The 20843-nt window shown below is 39.4% G+C and overlaps 1 protein-coding gene across 7 annotated transcripts in view; it reads left to right on the top strand.

The window, feature by feature from the left end:
* The window catches only part of dlgap1a (discs, large (Drosophila) homolog-associated protein 1a), a 98238-nt gene that overhangs the window by 63551 nt on the left and 13844 nt on the right, over positions 1-20843 (top strand). For 6 of the 7 annotated variants that reach the window (XM_077536057.1, XM_077536091.1, XM_077536073.1 and 3 more), the window contains exons 3-10: positions 1973-2187; positions 5462-5657; positions 11261-11570; positions 15700-15824; positions 16962-17087; positions 18442-18600; positions 18759-18841; positions 20067-20112. In XM_077536057.1, the coding sequence (XP_077392183.1) occupies positions 1973-2187; positions 5462-5657; positions 11261-11570; positions 15700-15824; positions 16962-17087; positions 18442-18600; positions 18759-18841; positions 20067-20112 (1260 nt within the window). The remainder of the gene's footprint in view (positions 1-1972; positions 2188-5461; positions 5658-11260; positions 11571-15699; positions 15825-16961; positions 17088-18441; positions 18601-18758; positions 18842-20066; positions 20113-20843) is intronic. The other variant, XM_077536065.1, reaches the window with a different exon arrangement.

Raw genomic sequence — 20843 nt, 5'->3', positions numbered from 1 at the left:
ATAAAATTCCATATATTTACAATATATAATATATTGTTGTATATACTGGGAAATAATATATTTGAATATGTTGCAATATATTTCAAATAATATATTGGTAAATATATTTTCGTTTCGTAAGGGATGTTAGCAGTTACAGCTACAGGCTGTCATCTACTGTATCTAAAGACTTGTTTTATACTATACAGCAAAGCAGCAATGGAGCAGCTGCATTGTAACTTGCTATTTGTAAAGCTACCACTTTCAGCCATCGCAACAGCCAATATTGGCAACCACCCCACAGGCTATAGAGTACAAAACAGTAATACAAAACACACACGAGATGATTTGGATCTGTAAATAAACATTGTTGATTATACAATGGTACACATTCACATGCTTTGCATCGTTCTAAGTTCTGCTTGCGATCAAACATGAATCAACATTAGTCAAACATTAGCAATGAAATCCATCAGCAGCTGCATTACCGACAGCTCCTCAGCTTTTTCAGCACAGCAAGTGCAGGCTGCAGTGGAAGCGAGGACTGTGCGTGGGTGAGAGGCTCTGCTGATGCTGCTGCAGCTGGTCCTTTCCCCGCATTCGCTTTTTATAGCCAAACTGCTCATTTGTGTCTTTATAACGTCACACATTCGCGCGCGCACGCACACACACACACGCATATATAGAAAGCAGATCCGTTCATCCTCTTTTCCTCTGTGACTCACGCATAATTAGTCAGAGCAGCGGTGAAATTCGCCTGCTGCTTGTCTCCTTTATTGTCTGTCAAATTTACACTACCTAGTATGAAGGCGACAAACACTTTTTTGACACATGCCACGGGCATTACGCCCACTGGCACTAATGCTCTAAAAAGCTGTGGTGGTGCGAGTGACTACTACACACATACAAGGACTGAAGATCATACAATAATCATTACTTCTATGGTTAAGTAAAGTAATTCACATATGCCAGTTCCAGTCTTCCTCTCCTTATACCATTCTTGCACAGCTTGACAGTGAGGTAAAAAAAAGTGAGGGAGAGCTAGCTGGTACTTGTATAAACCACCACATCACCGTGTGGATTCAAATCCGGTCTCTGACCTTCCTGTGTAAAGTTTGCATGTTCTATCGGTGTTTCTCCAGGTTCTCTGGTTTCCTCCCACATTCAAAAAACATGCATGGTGGGTTCATTGAACAAATTGTCCGTAGGTGTGAATGTGAGTGTCAATGGTTGTTTGTGCCCTGCGATTCCCAAAGGGCAGCTGGGATAGGCTCCAGCACACCCACAACCTAAGTGAGGAAAATCGCTTCAGAGGATGGATACATATATTTATGTTTCAAGCTTGCCTCAGAGATCCCAGACTCTTCTTCCTCAAAGGAAGACATGTCAGGTGACTTGAGCTCCTTTACATACAAACCAGTCCAACATGATAAAGTGACGGCTCAGGGAGGAGCGTTCATAATAACAATTATTATTATTCATTCTTATTACCATGTCAACAAAAAACAAAACAGTATTTATATGTTTCTCTACCCAATTAGGTTTACGCGGATAATGATATTAGAAAATACATGAGTCTGACGAGTTTGAGCTTTTTATACACTTTTTTAATGCACTTCTATCATGTCTACAGCCAGTGCGTTGGCGAACTTAATTGACTCTTGGAAAGCAGATGTGTGAATTAGCCTGAGAGAAATTTCAGACCTCCTTTAGGCTTATTGTGAACATACGCCCGCACACACGCATATACACCCACACACTTTCTACTCTACTAATCAGCCAACAAAACTGTACATGAATGGGGGAACAATGGTTACGAGAACTATTATATTATTTTAGCTGTTAGGTCTATTTTATATTGTTTATGATTGCTTTGCACGCTCCATGTTTTTAATCATCCATGCACCAGCAGGACCGTTTAGTGAGTCAGGCTGTGACCAGGAACTCAGACAGTCGTGATGATAATTGTTTGTTGACCTGCATAAATTACCAGGTACCTCAGGATGAGTGGAGCGGCTTCTCTCCTTTGGGGAAGGAGGATGACATTCCATGTCGGAGGATGAGGAGCGGCAGCTATGTGAAAGCCATGGCTGAGGATGACAGCGGAGACTCAGACGGGAGTCCCAAACCTTCCCCCAAGATACAGGCACGACGTGCCAGCTACTTGAAAGCCACCCAGCCGTCACTGACTGAGATGACCACTCTACAGTAAGATTTCCATGTTTTATTTCATAGGTCTGCTTGGATTTGTCAACGTGGTTTTCATCCTTTATTCAATTTTGCGGAGGTCCATGGAATGTATTTCCATCCATCCATCCATTTTCTTAACCGCTTGCTCCTCACAAGGGTCGCGGGGGTGCTGGAACCTGTCCCAGCTGGCATCGGCAGTAGGCGGGGTACACCCGGAACTGCTTGCCAGCCAATCGCAGGGAAAGTATTTAACATATTTAAAAAAAAAATTACTATAAAAAAAAACAAAAAAAACTTTCACTGTAAAAAAAAAAAAAAAAAAAAAGTAAACCAAAAAAAAATCATAAACCCCCCCCCCGCTAATTTTCCCACAGCTGGAGCGCCAGAAAAGTACTGTGAAATAACAGAAAATTACTTTATCCTAAAAACACAGTTTTTCCCCCATAATTAAAGTACAGTTTTTAATTGTTGTTTTAACAAGATTATGCCTTATTTTCAGTTTTTTTATGTTTAATTATAAGCACTTTCACATTGTAAAACAATTAAAATAACTAGAAATACAGTAAGTAAACATTGATTTACAAATAATAGTACTTAAATGTACAGAAATTGATTATTTGTTGTTTTAATGACATTTTTTCCAAAAATGTTTAATAATTTGTGTTTGATGTAATATAACAGTATATTGGACATATAAAGACAAATATAGACATATATAGACAAAAATAATAATGTAATTAATCTTTCAAAACCTGGCCAATAACTGTTGAAAAAATATAGATATTGGGTTTAAAATTGCAACAGTTTTGTATACAGCAATGCCTGTTCTTAAAGCACTTTATAAATAAAGTTGAGTTGAGTTGAGTTATTGTAATCATTTATATAGTATTTTTCTACCATTAAAGGCTCTCAAACTGCTTTACATTTTGACTAGTCATTCAGCTTCTGATGATACAGCATTAGGAGTTCAATATTTTGCTCAAGTATCCGTGAACATGTTCACCAAGGGGATCAAACCCACAACCACGGGGATACCCGAAGACCACCACTTAGTCTCGCCAGGTGCAGCGTCTGCAGTAATGCTGATTATATATCGGTCTGTTGTAAGGAAGAAGGAGCTGAGCTGAAAGACAATCTTGATTGTCGATCTTTGTTCTCACCTCACCTATGGTCACAAGCTGTGGGTCATGATCATAAGTGTGGATAGGAACGATGTTCGAAGAACGAACAAAATCAGCAGAAATTAGTTTCTTCCAGGTGAGAAACTTGGGAGGGAGCCAGAATCGAGCTGCTGCTGGATGGATGGATGGATGGATGGATGGATGGATGGATGGATGGATGGGAAAAAGTCATGATAAAGATTTACAGCTGTGCACGTTTTTAAAACGCTGTTATGCTGAACACAACTGTACTTGCATCTTGTAATGTTCAGAAAATACTGAAATCTGACAAGCAGTACCAACCATCTGTGTGAGGATAATGTGCTTGTACCTCACAAAGCTACATAACAAGTCCCTCCAGTAACTGTAAAGGCTGAGAATGTCTAATGCAGTATGGCTGGTTTGCTACGAGCACTAAAGGATGAATGAGCGTGTTTCACATGTCCCCACAGGCCCACATCGAGACACATCACATAGCCACACAGTAAAGCCTCATAGCCCTTTGCCCACATATAATCATTTGCCCCAATACAAAATCTCTCAACTTTTGTATTTTTCAAACGCACAAAGCGTGAATGAAAATTAGTTGAAATCGTTTCATTTTGTTTGTGTTGGTAGTATAGGTTTATTCTTTTAATGCATTCAAAATTTGAGTCATGGTTTGCTTCTCACAAACCGCTCGGTCATCCAAGATGTGGGCATCTAAAATCTCTCTTGTTACACAAAAACTCAGGAACTCATTCTATCTGAGACCCGACATGTCCTGGTTATGCCCAAGACTCAAACCCACATGACTACTGTCCCTTGGTTGAGTCATGTGTAATAACTAGCAATATAAAAGCCTGAGGAGTTTGGTTTGACTAATGTCCAGTACTGTCTTGGACAGCACAAACTGGCAACCGTTACACGGTCATGCTTAACAGACTCCATTTATTGAACTCAGCTCACAAGTGATGAGAGTAACAGTATAACAATCGCCTCTTAAGCACATACCCTCCAGGCATGACTAATCCATTTACCCTCAATAAAACTGTTACACTTCTGAAAGAATTCGTTTAAGCGTGGATTGATTCATTCAGGCATGATTCATGAGTCGAGCCTGTAGAGTAAGGCTCAAGGATGACGTAAGAGGGCAAAAAAAAGCAAATATGTTTTGGTCTTGAACACTACATTAGCGTAGCAACAGAGCTCACATAATACCACATACATTATAAAAAATACATTTATTAATTAAAATACAATGAAATAAAAAAAAATATATATTATATACTGTAAATGAAGGCTAAACCATACGGTAGATATTTTCATATTGCGTTACGGTATGGACGCCATATTGGAAAGGTTCAGAGTCAAAGTACTTGTGTGACATCATCACTCATTTGGGACATGTAGGGTTATATTTATGCAGTCTCGCCTGTAGTATCTGATCTAGAGGATAGACCAGTCAAATAATGATAGAAGTCAAGTAATGATAGCCTCCTGACTACCAGCAATTCAAATTTGTCCTCTGTAGTGGACCTTTTTAAACCTGAATATCTCCCACCCAGTCTATATGATTGAATTAACACCTTCTATAGAGGACATTCCGAGCTTTCCATTGATACCAAATGTGTAGGGGTGGGGCTTTTCTACCTTTGGTTGCATCATAAAAGAAAATGGCTTCCCTCAGAGCACTTTTTAGGGAAGAGGAAAATTAACACTTTTTTTTATTCACAAATTTAGGCTTTAAATGTTGTTAGCATGTTTTCTATAAGACTCTTAAGAACACATTAAAGTATTGTTTGAATTATTTTAACTGTATTTGAGCCTATCATTTAAATTTAAAAAAATGTCCTCTGTAGTGGACACATCATAGCTTGTAAATAAAAAGGTTTTTTTTCAAAAATTTCTTTTGCAGTATTCTAGTTACTTCACAAAGATTGGGGAATATCAAAATAAACATAATTGGACAATATTTTTTTTCCTGGTAGTCAGAAGGATTTTGGCTAATTTACCAGACCTGCATGTAGAGTAGATGCACAACTCCTGTAGCTCAAGTTAAACAAATTTAGACCTAATATCTTTCAAATTATGCTGTTGTTCAGTTTGTACTGTGAGGCTCAAACTCAACACTGTTGTCGTCTTTCCCGCAGGATTTCATCAGAACATTCCCCAAAGCTACAGATCCGGAGCCACAGCTACCTGCGTGCGGTGAGTGAGGTTTCAATCAATAGAAGCCTGGACACCCTGGACCCCAAAACCCTTCTCGACCCCAAATCGTTGCTGTCCTCACCCCAATACCGCTCACGCAATGAAAGCTACATGAGGGCCATGAGCACCATCAGTCAGGTTAGTTGTGCTGCTCAACAATATACAGTATCTTCAAGTTGTGTAGTCAAATACACTGTGCTTAGAAAATGTATTAGACCGCCACACAAAGGTTTTGTCAAAGCTGCCTTATATTTACATCATTGATTGTTACCTTTTTTTTGGTATGTTTTTGTAGGTAATATACTAACATTAAAGGTTCATCGACTGAAATTATTTTATTAATGCCAAGATAACATTCTCATTAATATCCACAGTTTTTACAAATGTATTGACTAATTTAAAAAAAGATATATATTATTATTCTTTCTTGAGCAAGTTGTAAAATGACCTTATTTCTGAACAGATAGAAATATGTCCATGTCTGATGCCTCACTAACTTATAAACACAATATACTGTATATGATATGTATGTTCTTACCTAAGTGCAGTACAACCTTACCATCTCAACAAAGAATGAATGCAAGTACAATAGGAACGCATACATACAATCACTGTGTCTAAATTACCACAATCATGAAAACATCAACTGCACAGGCAATGTTTTGAACACGCTATATAAATAGATGACTTGATTAAGTAACATTTTCGCATGCTTATATCTGGCGTGAGGCTGAATCTTTGCAGTTCCAAAACCATCACTTTTCAGGAGACCATAAAAGCAAAAACATCTGTCTACTACAATCCACGTTTACTTTCACTTACCAATAGATTCATCAAGTATGTATTTCAATGGGTCGGCATCAAAGAGAGTCTCGCCCAGCTCATCTGATATGGTCGGTTGACCCAGTAAATCCCAAGATTTGTGATCTTATAAATAGAACAGCAAAACAAGGTAAAATAATGCACCTCTGCACTGAACACTTTATTCTTTTTTTTTGCACATGTGCTTGTAGATTGTGATGTTTCCGGTATGACCGCAGAGTGGTTCCCAAATCACAGAACACAGAGGAGGATGCGAGTGTTTTATTCACCAAAAACACGTGAATATGAACAAAAAGCACTGGTCAAAAGGTTAACAAAAAGTGCTTGCAAATTCAAGGAGGGAAATTAACACAACACAAAGAGTCCCGAAGGCTACAAACCGCAAACACAAGAAAGCAACAACTTTACTATAGCTATGAAAACGCACCACTCAAAGGTGGGAACAAAAAGAGACGTAGCAAAACTAGATCGAAGACGAGAACTTTAGAATAGAACAGGAAGCGAGGGCAAAAAAACAGTAGATAACACTCGACTATGGCTGTGAGCAGATGGAGTAATGATCCGACAGTGGTAGCGTGGAAACCCAGACCTCTTAAAGTCTTAATAGCTGAAACTAAACAATTATGTATAAGTTTTGCATAATAGTTTTAGATTTTCTATAATGACTTCCTGGTAAAGTGTTGTGAGACTAGCTATATGTTAAGCAAATTAAATACACTAAACATATATAAACGCCTACAATTGGCTGGCAACCAGTCCAGGGTGTCCCCCGCCTACTGCCCAGAGCCAGCTGAGATAGGCGCCAGCACCCCCCGCGACCCTTGTGAGGAATAAGCGGTCAAGAAAATCGATAGATGGATGGATGGATATATAAACGCAACACTTTTTTTCCCTCCATTTTTCATGAGCTAAGCTCAAAGATCTATGACTTTTCGATATGCACAACAGGCCTATTTCTCTCAAATGCTGTTCACAAATCTAAATCTGGGTTTAGTGAGCATCCACCTCACGTGTGGCTTATTAAATTGATGAGACAGCATGATTATTGCACAGGTGTGTCTTGGGCTCTCCTCATAAAAATGTGCAGTTTTATTATGCAGCTTAATGCTGCTGATGTCACAAGTTTGGAGGGGATGGCCAATTTGCTATGTTGACAATCGCAAACCACGTGTAATCTCACCTGCCTAGGACCTTCAAACCTTCACACAAAAACCGGACCATCGTTCCTAGTGCAGAGAACTCCCAAAATGTCTTAGCGGGAGGATTGTTCACTAACACAAATTTTGACAGATTTGTGAACAATATTTAAAGAGAAATATGCCTTTGTGTTGATAAACAAAATGAGATCCTTGAGTTCAGCTCATGAAAAATGAGAGAACAAGAACAAGTGTAATGTTTATTTTTTTATTCTGTGGTTGAATCAGAAGTAGGGGTCGGTAACCATGGATATGCAGCCTTCAGAACTTTTGTGGTAGCTGTTCTAATATATTTTAAGGCTGTAAAGCTTTTTCTACATGAACAACAATGCACCTCTTCCACATAAGCCTTCCTTTGCCCCACCTTCAACCTTACCTTGAACCTGTACTTGTACAACTTCCTCGCATGTATCCTAATAACCATTTCCTCACTGCATCTACCACTGCTTCGATTAACTGTCTATTGACTGTTAAAATGGCTCGCTCATGGGGTAATGTCTCTATTTCATTGCGCTAACAATAAAATCTCAGATTAACAACTTGACACAATCGGGTTTTGTAATGCACAAGGGGTCCATTCAATTACAATCCACTTTGAATTGACTTTATTTTGAAAATGAAGACAGTTAAGGTTCTAAAAGGATAGATCCAGATGGGTTTTTGCAATAGGCATGTTTGGTTATATGTTTGTGTTAAATGAGAATCTTGTTCATTTCATTGGTAGGCTGACCCTCAGAGTCAGTTTGTTCCCCCATTATCCTTTCAGAATTACCACTTGAACCCCCCAAAGCTTGATTACAAAAAAAAAACAACAACAACAACATTGGCAAAATTACACTGCAGCTATGGAATGTCTTCTTCAGGTAAGTACAAGGCGGAACATTGTGATTAGTTTGTTCCTCCAAATCTCCAATATAAGTATCACAAGTCATGCCATCATCATGACAAAGCAGAAACAGATACTTGATTTTTAAAATCTATATTTAAAACCCTAACCTTTAGCTGTCACGTAAAAGTGAAATTGAACTCTTTTTATTTCTATTCATCATCTGTGAGAGGTTTTGTGTTGGATAGAGTGCATTCAATAAAGTTAATGAGTGTTATGACCTTCACAAGTGCCATAACAAAAATACAGGGACCGATGATGCATAAGATTAACCCATCATCAAGTAAAACAAGCCAAATTAAACCAGCTCACAGCAAATTAGAACAATTCAAACTAAGTTAAGGTTGTACAGTGAAGTACAGTACCTGAAAATGAATTATCACACCGTACTCTGTTATAAGGCAGCCAAAATTGAAGTGACCCGGGGAATCTTGGGTGCCACAAGCATCCCAGATCACCTAACAAATAGCAAAAACAACCGCACATATAAATCAATCAATAAATAAATAAATAAATAAAAACATGACACCTCTCAGAGGACCCCAGGGGTCATAACGACTAGGGATGTAACGATAACGGCAATATCGTGATATTGTGATGTTAAAACTGCCACAATATCGTCATGAGGTCACAATATTATGAGCAGCACAGGAGTGAATTTCACAAAACAGGTTCAACAAACTGTGAGATTAATCCTGAACAACGAGTTGACATACCCTCACATAGAAAACTCTGCGTTTTCGCTTCCAGCACAGCTGATTCCACTGATTGATATCAACGCTGAGTAGTTGCACCTGGAGTTACTACCAGACTTAAAAGACCGCCTCAATGGACAATGGAACCCCATTTCGTCGAGTCACCATGGCATTGGGGAAGCCAAGCACGGCACCGCCCTCTGCTTCTGCGTTGCTTTTTTTTTTTTTGCCCCTCTCAACCGAAAATCTTAATACAATCATATGTCGAATGTTTTATTAAAAACAAAAAAACAAACAAACAAACAAACAAACAAAAAACAATAAGTGCAACACCACAGCGGTGTCGAATTTGAACATGTCTTTATTTAAAAAAACAAAACAAAACAAAACAAAACACCACAGCGCAGCGGCTCCCCATAGAGGAAGGCGGCGTGTGAGAACATTTGCTGCTCGGGTCAATGCGTAAATTTAAATGTGTTTGCAATCACAATATTACAGGGGAAACCTGTTGAACGATAGCTAATTAATTTCATTTAGGTGCAATCCTGGGGGGGAGAAGCGCACTCAATTTATGATGACTTATAAAAAATTTAGATGAAATATAAAAACATTATTCAAACTGGTATAAGAAAAAAAACAGAGTGCAATACATGCTGCGATGTAATGTTGCAAATGTAAGGATGGATTAAGTTATGTAGATGAGGGACTATGATGTGAAACGGTACTGCTCAAAAAGGTAACTGTGCGGAAACGCTAGCATATATGCGCGGTCTGATAACATTCCTGCGACGACTATTTAATTCCCTGCACAATAAGCGGCAACTTCATCAATAGGGTCATTGTCAAAATGACATGCCATGTTGGTGACAAAAGTGGACTGTACGATAGACTATAGGCGTATTCACGCAAAAAGTCGCCACAGCGGACTGAATGAATGAGGAAATTCAATGTCGTGTGTGGCTGAAAGGAAGCGGGTACAGGGAAAAACTCAAGAGTCATTGTGACAAACCTGCTACCGACCAGGTTAGGTTCATGGACCATGTTACTACGTTAACTGACCGAGAGTTTGAATGACCTCTTTTTATGAAACAGGCTAGAGTTCTCCCTTATGCTCTGGTTTCAGTTACCTCCCTTTCTGAAACGGAAGACTCAGAGTTTCCCACATTTCACGGCTTCTTGACCCAGGGTTCTCACTAAACCGGCTTTGTGAAATACACCCCTGCTGTTAAGAAAAGTCAGGTTGTTTTCCATTTGTGCAGTTCTAGCACCCTCTGGTGGCTCGTTGTTTAGTGTAGTTTAATTTTCACAAGGTATGTTTTGGCCCTTCTATGTCTAAAATCCATGCTAATTGTCTGATGAAGGGGAGCATAATATGCTTGTGAACTGAGTCAATTTGTGGAGGAACCCATTAGAAAGTAAGTGCCTCAATATTAAGTATTTTTAGATATTGTAGGTGGTTGATGTGCATTATGTACAAAAACACAATATAGTGTTTTTAGAAATATATAATAGTGAGCTTGTTTTTTTATTTTTTTATTTTTTTTTTAATATTGTGACTCTTTTATATTGCCAAAGTCAGCCTCTCGCACAATATTGTGATAATTATCGGATCCTGACCTTCATATCATGATGTTTGGATATCGTTACATCCCTAATAACAGCTCCTCTTTCAAACGTTCACTTCGCACTTCTCACTTCAGAAACTAGTCTGACCAGAAAAGATGCTTACCTTAAAATTGCACTTTTTAAGTATTGAACTAGATCCACAAATCAATGAATCTTTTTTCACTATGTGCTTTGCCTCAGTCCTAATATATAAAATATACATTTTTCATATATTTGGCATTAAGGGTAGTAGCTTGATATTCCTGACTGGAACAGTAGATACCACCACAGTAGTAGTGACTTTTTCAAAATAGGTTAACATGGCGTACCGAATATGTTGTTTTAAAAGAAACAACTACTGTAAAAAGTGATGTCCACCACTAATGACAAACCAAGCGCTGTGTTCACTTGACCTGTATGCCTGACAGGTCTCTGGCCTTCTGAGCAATTAAGACTCACCAGTGTCCTGATTTTTTTCTCCCTTGATTTTTCCTTTTTTCTTTCATTGTCTGTCTGGGTTTGCATAATCCTCTTCAGTTGAGTGAAGTTGAAGTGAATGGGCAGATTGAGCAGGTATGTGAGCAGGTCTACAGCGAAATGCAGGCTCAGGCCATGGAGGCCGCCATGAACAGGATGGACAGGATGGACAGAATGGACAGGATCGATACCATGGATACGTTGCCCATGCCAGGATGTTTCCGAATGAGGAGCCACAGCTATGTGAGAGCAATTGATCAGGGCTGTGCTGGCGAAGTAGAAGGAGAAGGAGGAAGACCACTGCTTCTGCTGCCGTCCTCTCCACCGCGCACATCTGCCACGACTGTCAGGACCATTCAGAGCAGCACAGGTAGGAATAGGATGCACCGATGCGTATTGTCCTTGGCATGTGTTATTTGACAGTTTTGACAGTTGTCAGCCACTTTGGAATGTGAATTACTGCTACCTATAGGGACAGAATGAGAATATTATTTAAACAATGACTTCATCTTATCAACTGCAGAACCAATTTATAAACACCATGGCAGTTTTTTCTTACTTCTTTGTTTCCCCTCTAAAGTTCCACTCTTATGCTAGTAGAACGGATACTACAACTATGACTCAACTCAACTTTAATTATAAAGCACAAGCACTGCTGTATACAAAGTGCTGTACATGGAATAGAAATTGGTTATGTAGTAAAGATAAGTAAAACAAGAACAAAACAAACATTGTAAATAAGTATACAAGTAAATAAAATTTGCGTCAATAAATTCACAACAAGAAGTAGGTAAGTGATTAAATAAATAAATACATTACTGCTGAAAGCTCCAAAAAGTCCCTTTAAAATAGAACATATTTATACGATGAGTAAAAGGTGCTTATATGAGTTAAAGGTGCTTAATTGAGTTTGTCACTTTTTTACCCGTGACTGCCACCTCTGGCCTAAAGCGTAACTGCAGCTTCTGTGTCAAGCTTGTGCATGGTGCGCGTGCAAAAATGTGCGCTCGAATGAACTCTTCGTTTTATCAGTTTTCATGGAGTCTGAGCTGGAATTTGGGCTGTGCTCGAAGCCTCCTTTAAAAAAATAATTAAAAAAAAATCTTTCTTCAGTTTCCATGCCAGCTGTGCCGTACACTCACACCAAATGTCCACGGAGACGAGCATGGTGTCACCCTCCTGTTGAGTGTTTGCCCCGAACACTTCACAGTAAAGGGAAGATACAAGCTGATAGGCGTAATCACAGTTCCATCCATCCATTTTCTTGACCGCTTATTATTCCTGAGCTGGCTTTGGGCAGTAGGCGGGGGACACCCTGGACTGGTTGCCAGCCAATCGCAGTTTTGCGGGGGGTGCTGGCGCCTATCTCAGCTGTAATCACAGTTTAAAAAAAAAAAAAAGTATTTGTCCTTATCTGAGCTTTGGTGGATGGTGGAGCATGCATGATGTAGAACAAGCTTTAATATTCACATTTTAAACTCCACAATGCATCTTTAAACTGCCCGAATTTGAAACACAAAATCAGACAGAGCTTTTTTATCTCTTTCCAAATAACTTCTTTTTTTTTTTTTTTGTGAGATTTGACAATGTAAACACGGGACTGATTTTTGAAATCTTACGGTTTGCCTGTTGTCTCGACTGACAGTACATAGAATAAGTGTCGTGCTGTGCCGGCAAAGGCAATTTGACAAGCCTTTCAGGCCATCAAACACTCATGCACATAAACACAACATTCCAAAAGTGGAACTATTGTATTATTGCTGAAGTATATGATGAACTTTACTATTAGTCGTTATAATGAACCACCAAAATAATCTCATATATTCATTCATGACATTCAAATGGCAGTTCCCCAAGGGACTTTGTGTATGCTGTTTGGAATTGTCTTTATCTTCAGTCTGTTACAGATGACCTACATTTCTTGCTCCACCGGGAATTCATTTAGAGATACATGTACAACCACATTCACACGTTCCTTAGCAGCCCAACAGCACACTGGAAACTGAGCTCTTTATAGATGAATGGACATTTTACTGTAAATGGTGCGTCAATGACCAGTGAACTGAAAGTACCCTTACTGGCCCGCTGCAAAAGTGAATTATTGCTACAGGACTTTTTGTCATTATGGTGTAATTTTATTAGTGTATATATATATATATATATATATATATATATATATATATATCAGTGGTGAGCGGGGACTTTTTGAAGTGTTGAAGTGGACATGCTGAAGACTCACATATGCGAGCTGAACATTTTTTGGGTATTTTTATAATTAATTTCAATATTAAATATTATTTTATACCGCTGTGTAGGTATAAAATTCAAGCGGAAATATTCAGGACTGACGCATGTTGATATGCACACACTGTAATGTAACCAGTTCCGTGGTGTATGAAATGACAAAATCACAATTTGCCAATTCCTGGAGCGCGTCAGAGGACCGCGGAGCACGGCCGAGAACGCTGGAGCCTCCTCGGGCATGATATATGGCCATTTGCCGGCCCTCTATCTCCGGGACGCAAAACCACTGACTGCTTGCCAGTGCTAGTTACAATATAACCAGCACAGAACAACAGCTCTTGTTACTAACAGGAAAAAAAGTACAACAACGTTAACTGAACTGCACACCTCCTAATCTCCCTCCCTACCTCCCTCCTTCCCGCGAGACCTGTGTTGCGTTCACTAACAGTCAGACATCCTATTGCTCAAGGTAAATAGCAACCCTACTTTTGTTCATTACACTTCCTTTCCTCAAACGTTCTCCGGGAAAAGGGCACTCATTGGGATTCGGTGATGAACTTGAACTGAACAATGACTGTTGACCACAGAACCAGCCAAGTAAGACAATTTTACGCATGCACGTTGTCAGATAGGTCGACAGCTTTTTTGCCATTCAAAAGCCGCACGTACCGAAACAACGTTCACGGAACTAACACGATTTGAATTCTCATTGTGTATGCGTGAAACAAACTGTCGACTTCTCCGCTCCCCGCGAGGAAAACAAGACAAAATATACAGGAATTCAAGACCAAAACAGTAGAACTACGATATTGTATTTTAGAGGACACTGACAGAAATATTTTCAATGATTTTATTTTGAAGAGGTCGGGCAAGCGCCGCTTAAGAAAATGGATGGATGGATTTGATTTTCTCCATCAAAAAATATCCGTAATTTATTTAACAGATTTCATATTAACATATTATCATATTATCTTATATTAACAGATCTCAAGCAATTTGTAGCAACAATTATAACTTGATACTGCAAATCAATGTGAGAACTGGGTTGAAGCTTTGGCCCATGGGTTAAGCGGCTACTTAACAAATGAGCCATTGCTGTTCCCATAGTCTTCAAGAAACCTCCACATTCAGTACTTAATTGTGAATTGCCTGGAGAGAACCCACAAACCACAAGGAGAAAATATTCTGTATGATATAGACGTAGCATGGATGGAATTAAACATTTGGCCAATCCAACAAAGCTGGGATTGCGTAACAATTCATTCAAAGACTTTGATAAGCAAGAGGCTGTTTTAAGGGCTTCAATTTCAAAGCTGACAAGTGAACCCTTACACAATTGTGCTGATTCATTTAAAGAAAAAAAAATACAAACATGGTCTGCCCTGACCTTGTCTAAAAGTCGCCTATTCTGCTGAAATTTTTGAATTATGACAAGCCTGTTTGGTCCTGGGAAAAGAAGAGTGAGAACAGAAGCATGTGGAAGAAGGAAGCTTCTAAATTTAACAAATCTGCACAAAAAAGTGCTGTCACATTTAGCCCTGAGGACCCCTTATGGCCAACGCTCGCACATTGTTTAGTAACGCAGAAGCAGAAAAGGAGGAAGCTCAAGACATCTGTGCCATCATTTAGGGGACATGTCAGAACTCTTGTCCCATTCAGACTGCGATTGCTTTTTAAAATCATACACAGTGGCTCAAACAATGACTGCAATTACAGGTTTTGTAATTAATTAAGCTTGATTAATCTAATTTTAAACATATTACATTATTTGCCCTACAACTTAAACAATGCTGAGTTTAAATGGATTTAAATCACACAATAGACATATTCGATGTGTGTTTTTAACTCTGTAAAAATGCATTTAATTGCCTTTCAATACCAAACAGTAAGAAAAAAAACAAACAAACAAATCAAAATGTCCCAAGATACAGTTACAAAGTAACAGCCACAGATCTGAAGCGAAGACGAGACAGACCAGCATGCTGTCGCAGCCCGGCTTTTGCTGTGCCTAAGTTGAGACCACGTTGGTCGGGGCATTGCACGGGCATTGAAAAAGAGCCATAACATGCTCGTTTCGCAAACCAATTTTCACAAGTTTTAATTCATTACTAATGGTACAGCATATACTATCAATACAAAATGTTTGAGACTAACACATAATCTTTACTGTTGAACAGTTATTCCCAGGTTATTTCATGCACTGTTTTTATCGTCCCCCTTTGTCTTCTTCTATCCTTTTCTTTTTTTAAATGTAGTTTCATCTTGTATCACAACATATAAGAAAACGCCTCCGCCAGTGCCACCGCGAACCTCCACCTGCTCGACAGCCTCCAAGCCGTACATCTCCATTACAGCACAGAGCAGCACAGAGTCTGCGCAGGTAAACAACAGCAGTCTCAGTCTAATATGTCTATCACCAAACAATGCATGTGGACTTGAATTTACTGTACAGGAGGGATCATTGTCAGAGAATTTATGAGTTATGAGGTCAACCTCGTCTGGGCAAACATTAAGGACATAGCTTTATTATATGAAGACCCTGTAGATACCTGTAAGAGTGCATCTTTGACTCCAACATTTTCTCTTTATTTCATATAAAGCAAGTATTTCTACAATCTCAAAATATAAAGTGCTTTGCCGTAACTTGAATGACAAAGGTGGAATGTGAATGTGAGCAGCAACAATAGAATCTTTCTTAAGTTTGATTACCCGCGTAGGATGACGTTGGATTCTAGTACTCAAGTCTACTTATCTCATTTAACTGACCAAACAGTTTTTGAGTCATATTTCCTGCAAATATTGGTCAAATTCCAAAATTGATGACGTTGGGTGAATCCATCTGTAAAGTTCGATGGGAACTGTCACTGCTTCTTTTATCTTGAATGCTTGCCATACTAATAATAACAACCAGGAGACTGCATGTTCTCAGTCGAACTATTTACTGGTTTCCAGAAAGATCGAGTACACAGCTGTGGAGCCTTATCTGCTGAACGCGGAACAAGGCTTGCCCCACTCAAAATGGTTGCTAATCTCATACTACCTTGGCCGTCCACCCACACGGGGGCCAACGTAGCCTAGCCAATGTAAAAATGTGTGACCTGATGGTCTTAACTGGTTTCTGCTGGATAAATGTGTGCCAGGGTGCAGATAGATAGGAAGACGCTAAGCCAGGACAGGCCACAGCTACACAACGGCCTAACTCAAGTCATCTATCTCATCATTAAGAGCCCTAATCTAACACATCTATACATGTTCTATACAACTCATCCTGTTCAGGTCACAGACAGATTGGTCATTTTTACACAGGTGTCATCTGCTGTGTTAAATTGATCATTAATGCTCCAAACAAGTAGTGAGTTTACAAAACAGCTTGATCATCTAATTGGGGTTTGCTACCTGCACTGTGTCTAAACTTGGAAAGTCAAGTAAGTTACTAACGTGAGGGATGGGGCGTCATTTTTTGTTGTTGTGTTCATTGGATGAGGGGAAAAGAAACATGTTTTTATAAACCAACCAGGATGCTTACATGGAAGAAGAGGGACCAAGAGGTGACATGACGATCCAGTCCGGGCTCAGTAACTCAACTGAAAGCATTGACAGCATGAAGGCTTTGACTGCTGCCATCGAGGCTGCCAACGCACAGGTGGGTTCCCTAGTTGCCTTTGCACATGTTCATTTGTCTTTCTTGTTGTGCAGTATGGATGCAGCAATTAACCGGTTTTACGATAAACCGTGGCTTTTAAACGTCAGGATTATCTAACCGCAGCCATTCAACCACACCGGTTATTTCCGCTCACAACAGCTCTTCTGTTTCCACACGGTCCATTTAGCGGGCGAACAACACAGGGCTCAGCTTTGAACGCGAGAGTTGCACACCCGATGGCTTGGTTACGAGGCGGCCTGGACCAGGTACCGCGAGGCCTGGACCAGGTACCGCGAGGCACCGCGGGGCGTGACACTTGGGACTATCGGTCCGTGTCGCCGCCACCGGGACCCAGCGGCACACTGTTCGCCGCTCCGTCGCCAACGAACAACCACCGGCCGCCTCCCCTACCCCGGGTCTCCGGGCTGCGGCTGGGCCGGAAGCCCACGAGCCCCCCATCCACAGTCGTTCGCTAGATAGGCCATAGGCCGAGACTTTTGAAGCCACAAGGCGGCCATCTTGGTACTCCCAGGAAAGGTATTTTGGCATTTGGTTGCAAAATGCCTATATGTGTAGCGGTAAACTGCACAAATCGCCAGTTTAAAGGCTGTGGACGAACATTTCACCTGTAAGTATGACTGAAAAGGAAAGAAATTGAAAGATGAAAGAAAAGGATGATTTTTTTTTTTAAGATGAAAGAAAAAGCCGGTACATACCGTCCACTTGTTTTACATAGTGCTCATGCCCTATTTAAAGAGCATACGAGCCATCTGTCTAATCTGCTGTGTTTGTTTCAAAAGGCAGAACATTTTAAATTATAGTTATTTATTGTTGTTAAAAATATACATTTTCAAAGAATGCAGATGTGATTTTTTATTTTTTATTTTTTTAATGTCTATAAGAATCGTAAAAACCGTATTGCACAGCCTATAGTCATACACCAAAATCTGAAACCGTTGCACCTCTATTGTACACAGGGCTGGACTGGCACAGAAAAATCGGCCCTGGCATTTTGACACGGCCTGGCCCAGCCCGACTCTCGTCTAACGTAGTTCTGCCACTGATGTTTATTGACGATGTTTCAGTTTGTTTTCTATATTTGAAATGGATTAACAGACTGGTCCCTCTAAATTGTGGGCCAGTCTCTTGGGGTAAAATGTAGGAAAATAACAATTAAAAAGCATTGCATCAGTGGACCGGCCCCAAAAGAGGCCGGTCCACCGGGCATCTGCCCTGTATGCCAGATGGCCAGTCCAGACCTGATTGGACAGTATACACGTTCTCAAAGCCCTTTCTTTCTTTAATATGTAGTCTACTGTTGAAAATGTCTAATGTATTTTTTTTCCTGCTGCAGATACATGGACCAGCCAGTCAGCATGTCAATAACAGCACTGTGACAATCAACACCCCTGCACCCTCAGTCTTGAGCAGAGGTCTGATTGTTGAAGACCACCATGATGCGTACAGAAAAGAGGCACTCAGGAAGAGCAAATGTCTCTCCATAGGGATCCAGGTATTGTACCCCCCCCCCCCCCACACACACACACACAATCTATTAAGCATATTTTTTTTTTTGTGAAAATAATGTGTCAAAGCTGCACAAAGGGTACACAGTATGTTGTTTAAAATAGGGCATTTCTGGGTGGGATTTGGATTTGGGGTACACTGCAGGTGGATGGACCAGAGGAAATTCTGGACCCAGAGGACCCATCTAAGTTCACCTCTGTTGGGGTGCAGGTGGAGGATGACAGACGGTGACTACATGTTTCTTTATTGTATCACTATAGGTTGCACATCATGTTTTCTTTTGTAAAATTGATTCATGGTTATTAGTCTCAGTCTGGTGATTCACCTACTTTCTCATCAGTTTAGCTGATATCTGGTTTACGATGATTCTGAAATTAAATCAAATGTGTTTTCAAATCTAAAGCATTATACTATTTGTTTGCTTGTACGCGTATTATTTCTTTGCTGGTTGCTTTTTTTTTTTACAAATTGTTAAATATTACTAGTGAACAATACTGCAATATTTTTTGTAGACAGTATTTAAAGGCCCAGTCTGCCGATTTCACTCAGGAAAATTCACTTTTTAAATACATGATTTAAACAAACAAACTACTTCTCAAATTACAGATCTGGGCTTCTCTTATCGTGTGGTGGTGATTTTGTCCTGAACCCCCCACCCCCCGTTTCCTGTAGAATAGATAACATTATATTGAATTCATAAACACTGCTCACAAAAAGTTAGGGGTATTCAGCTTTCAGGTGAATTTTAAAGATTAACCTAAAATTCACTATAACCTCTACAGGTGAACACCTTCTGTCCATGTCCAGCTGGCCGTTGTTTTTGCACATCTTTATGTCCTCTAACGAGAAGCTGAACCGCTAATTTGCAACATGTGTTTTAGCTATGAATCAATGAATACATTACCTGGTTGAACCATCCTCTTCATTAGGCTGGTCACATATTGACATGACGTCAGAGGGCAAAGTTCCAAACAGGATGCTCTCAGAGGAAGTGGCCTGTCTGGCCACTGAGGTTAGCATTATTGTCATCAATTGGTTGAAAAAAAAAAAAAAAAAAAAGAGTTAGAGCGACTGGAGGTATCACAGAAAGGCATAGAAGTGGACATCCTTGGAAATATTTAGGTTGAATCAAACACTTGCTGAATTTTCAGCTCATTGTTCGAGAACATTGTGTTATGCAAAAAGTATTGACTTTTTAAACAGTTGGTCATGTGCATTCGAAAATTTTAATTAGCTTCACTTGAAAAGGATGAAGTGCATTTTCATTTTCACTGGAAAGCAAAATATCCCTACCTTTTTATGAGTAGTACCCCTGCATAAGAAATGAGATTGAATTAAACTTATTAATTAATTATTAATTTATTATTATTACTTTGAATTTTTAATTTTAATTATCAATATTAATTAAACTAGAGATTGAATGAATGCTGTTTGTTTTTGTCCGTTGGTCAGGTATCGTCGCTTCCAACGCTCCAACAGTGTGACAGCAGCAGTACAAGTAAGATACACTCATCACACTTCAATATTTCATCATGACTCGTGTGGCTGGACATCAGTTGCCTATTCATGGTTTGCGACTTGCAAATTCAACTATGCAGATTTATTGTGCGGAACTCTACTCAAACTTGCCTATTCGCTTTTTTTTTTGGACTAATTCTCAGATGGCCTCAGATGCTACAAGATGATGGCAAAGCCCTGTCTCATCGAAAAGTAGAACCTCTTGTATTTCATCTTAAGAAACTACTTAAGTGACACCCAGTTTATATTTTTTTCTAAATCAAAACAGCCGTTTGAAAGGATGTTAAACTGGTAACCCCATAGTGGCGAATTGCATTGTTCTTATTTGCATTGTGTAACATTCTTTTTGAAACACCTTTGCCGTTGTTCTTATTTTTTATTTTTATTTTTAAATATGTTAAACTTCACAACTCAATCCAACTTGGTGTGACAAGCTTTTAACCTTTTGTGCTCTAATATGTATATTTCATATCCTGAGGAGAATGTTTTATGGATTTAGCTCACTAATTAATAATTAATACATAAAAGGCACTTTGTGTTTTCACAGAGCAATGCAATGTGGACTCTTAGAAAAACTACACTACATGTTTTTCATGGTCAGCTGAGGTCTGGATGTTTTGAGCCCTTGTAGCACAATCCAGAAAAGTGTAAACATGTCAAATTTTAATATTGGACAATGTCTCCCAACCTTTATTAAGACAAGCACTTTTT

This window comes from Festucalex cinctus, chromosome 1, assembly GCF_051991245.1.
Source record: "Festucalex cinctus isolate MCC-2025b chromosome 1, RoL_Fcin_1.0, whole genome shotgun sequence".
In the NCBI taxonomy this organism is placed as follows: domain Eukaryota; kingdom Metazoa; phylum Chordata; class Actinopteri; order Syngnathiformes; family Syngnathidae; genus Festucalex; species Festucalex cinctus.
The sequence above is the reverse complement of the archived record's forward strand: the minus strand, read 5'-3'. Positions and strand labels throughout refer to the sequence as shown.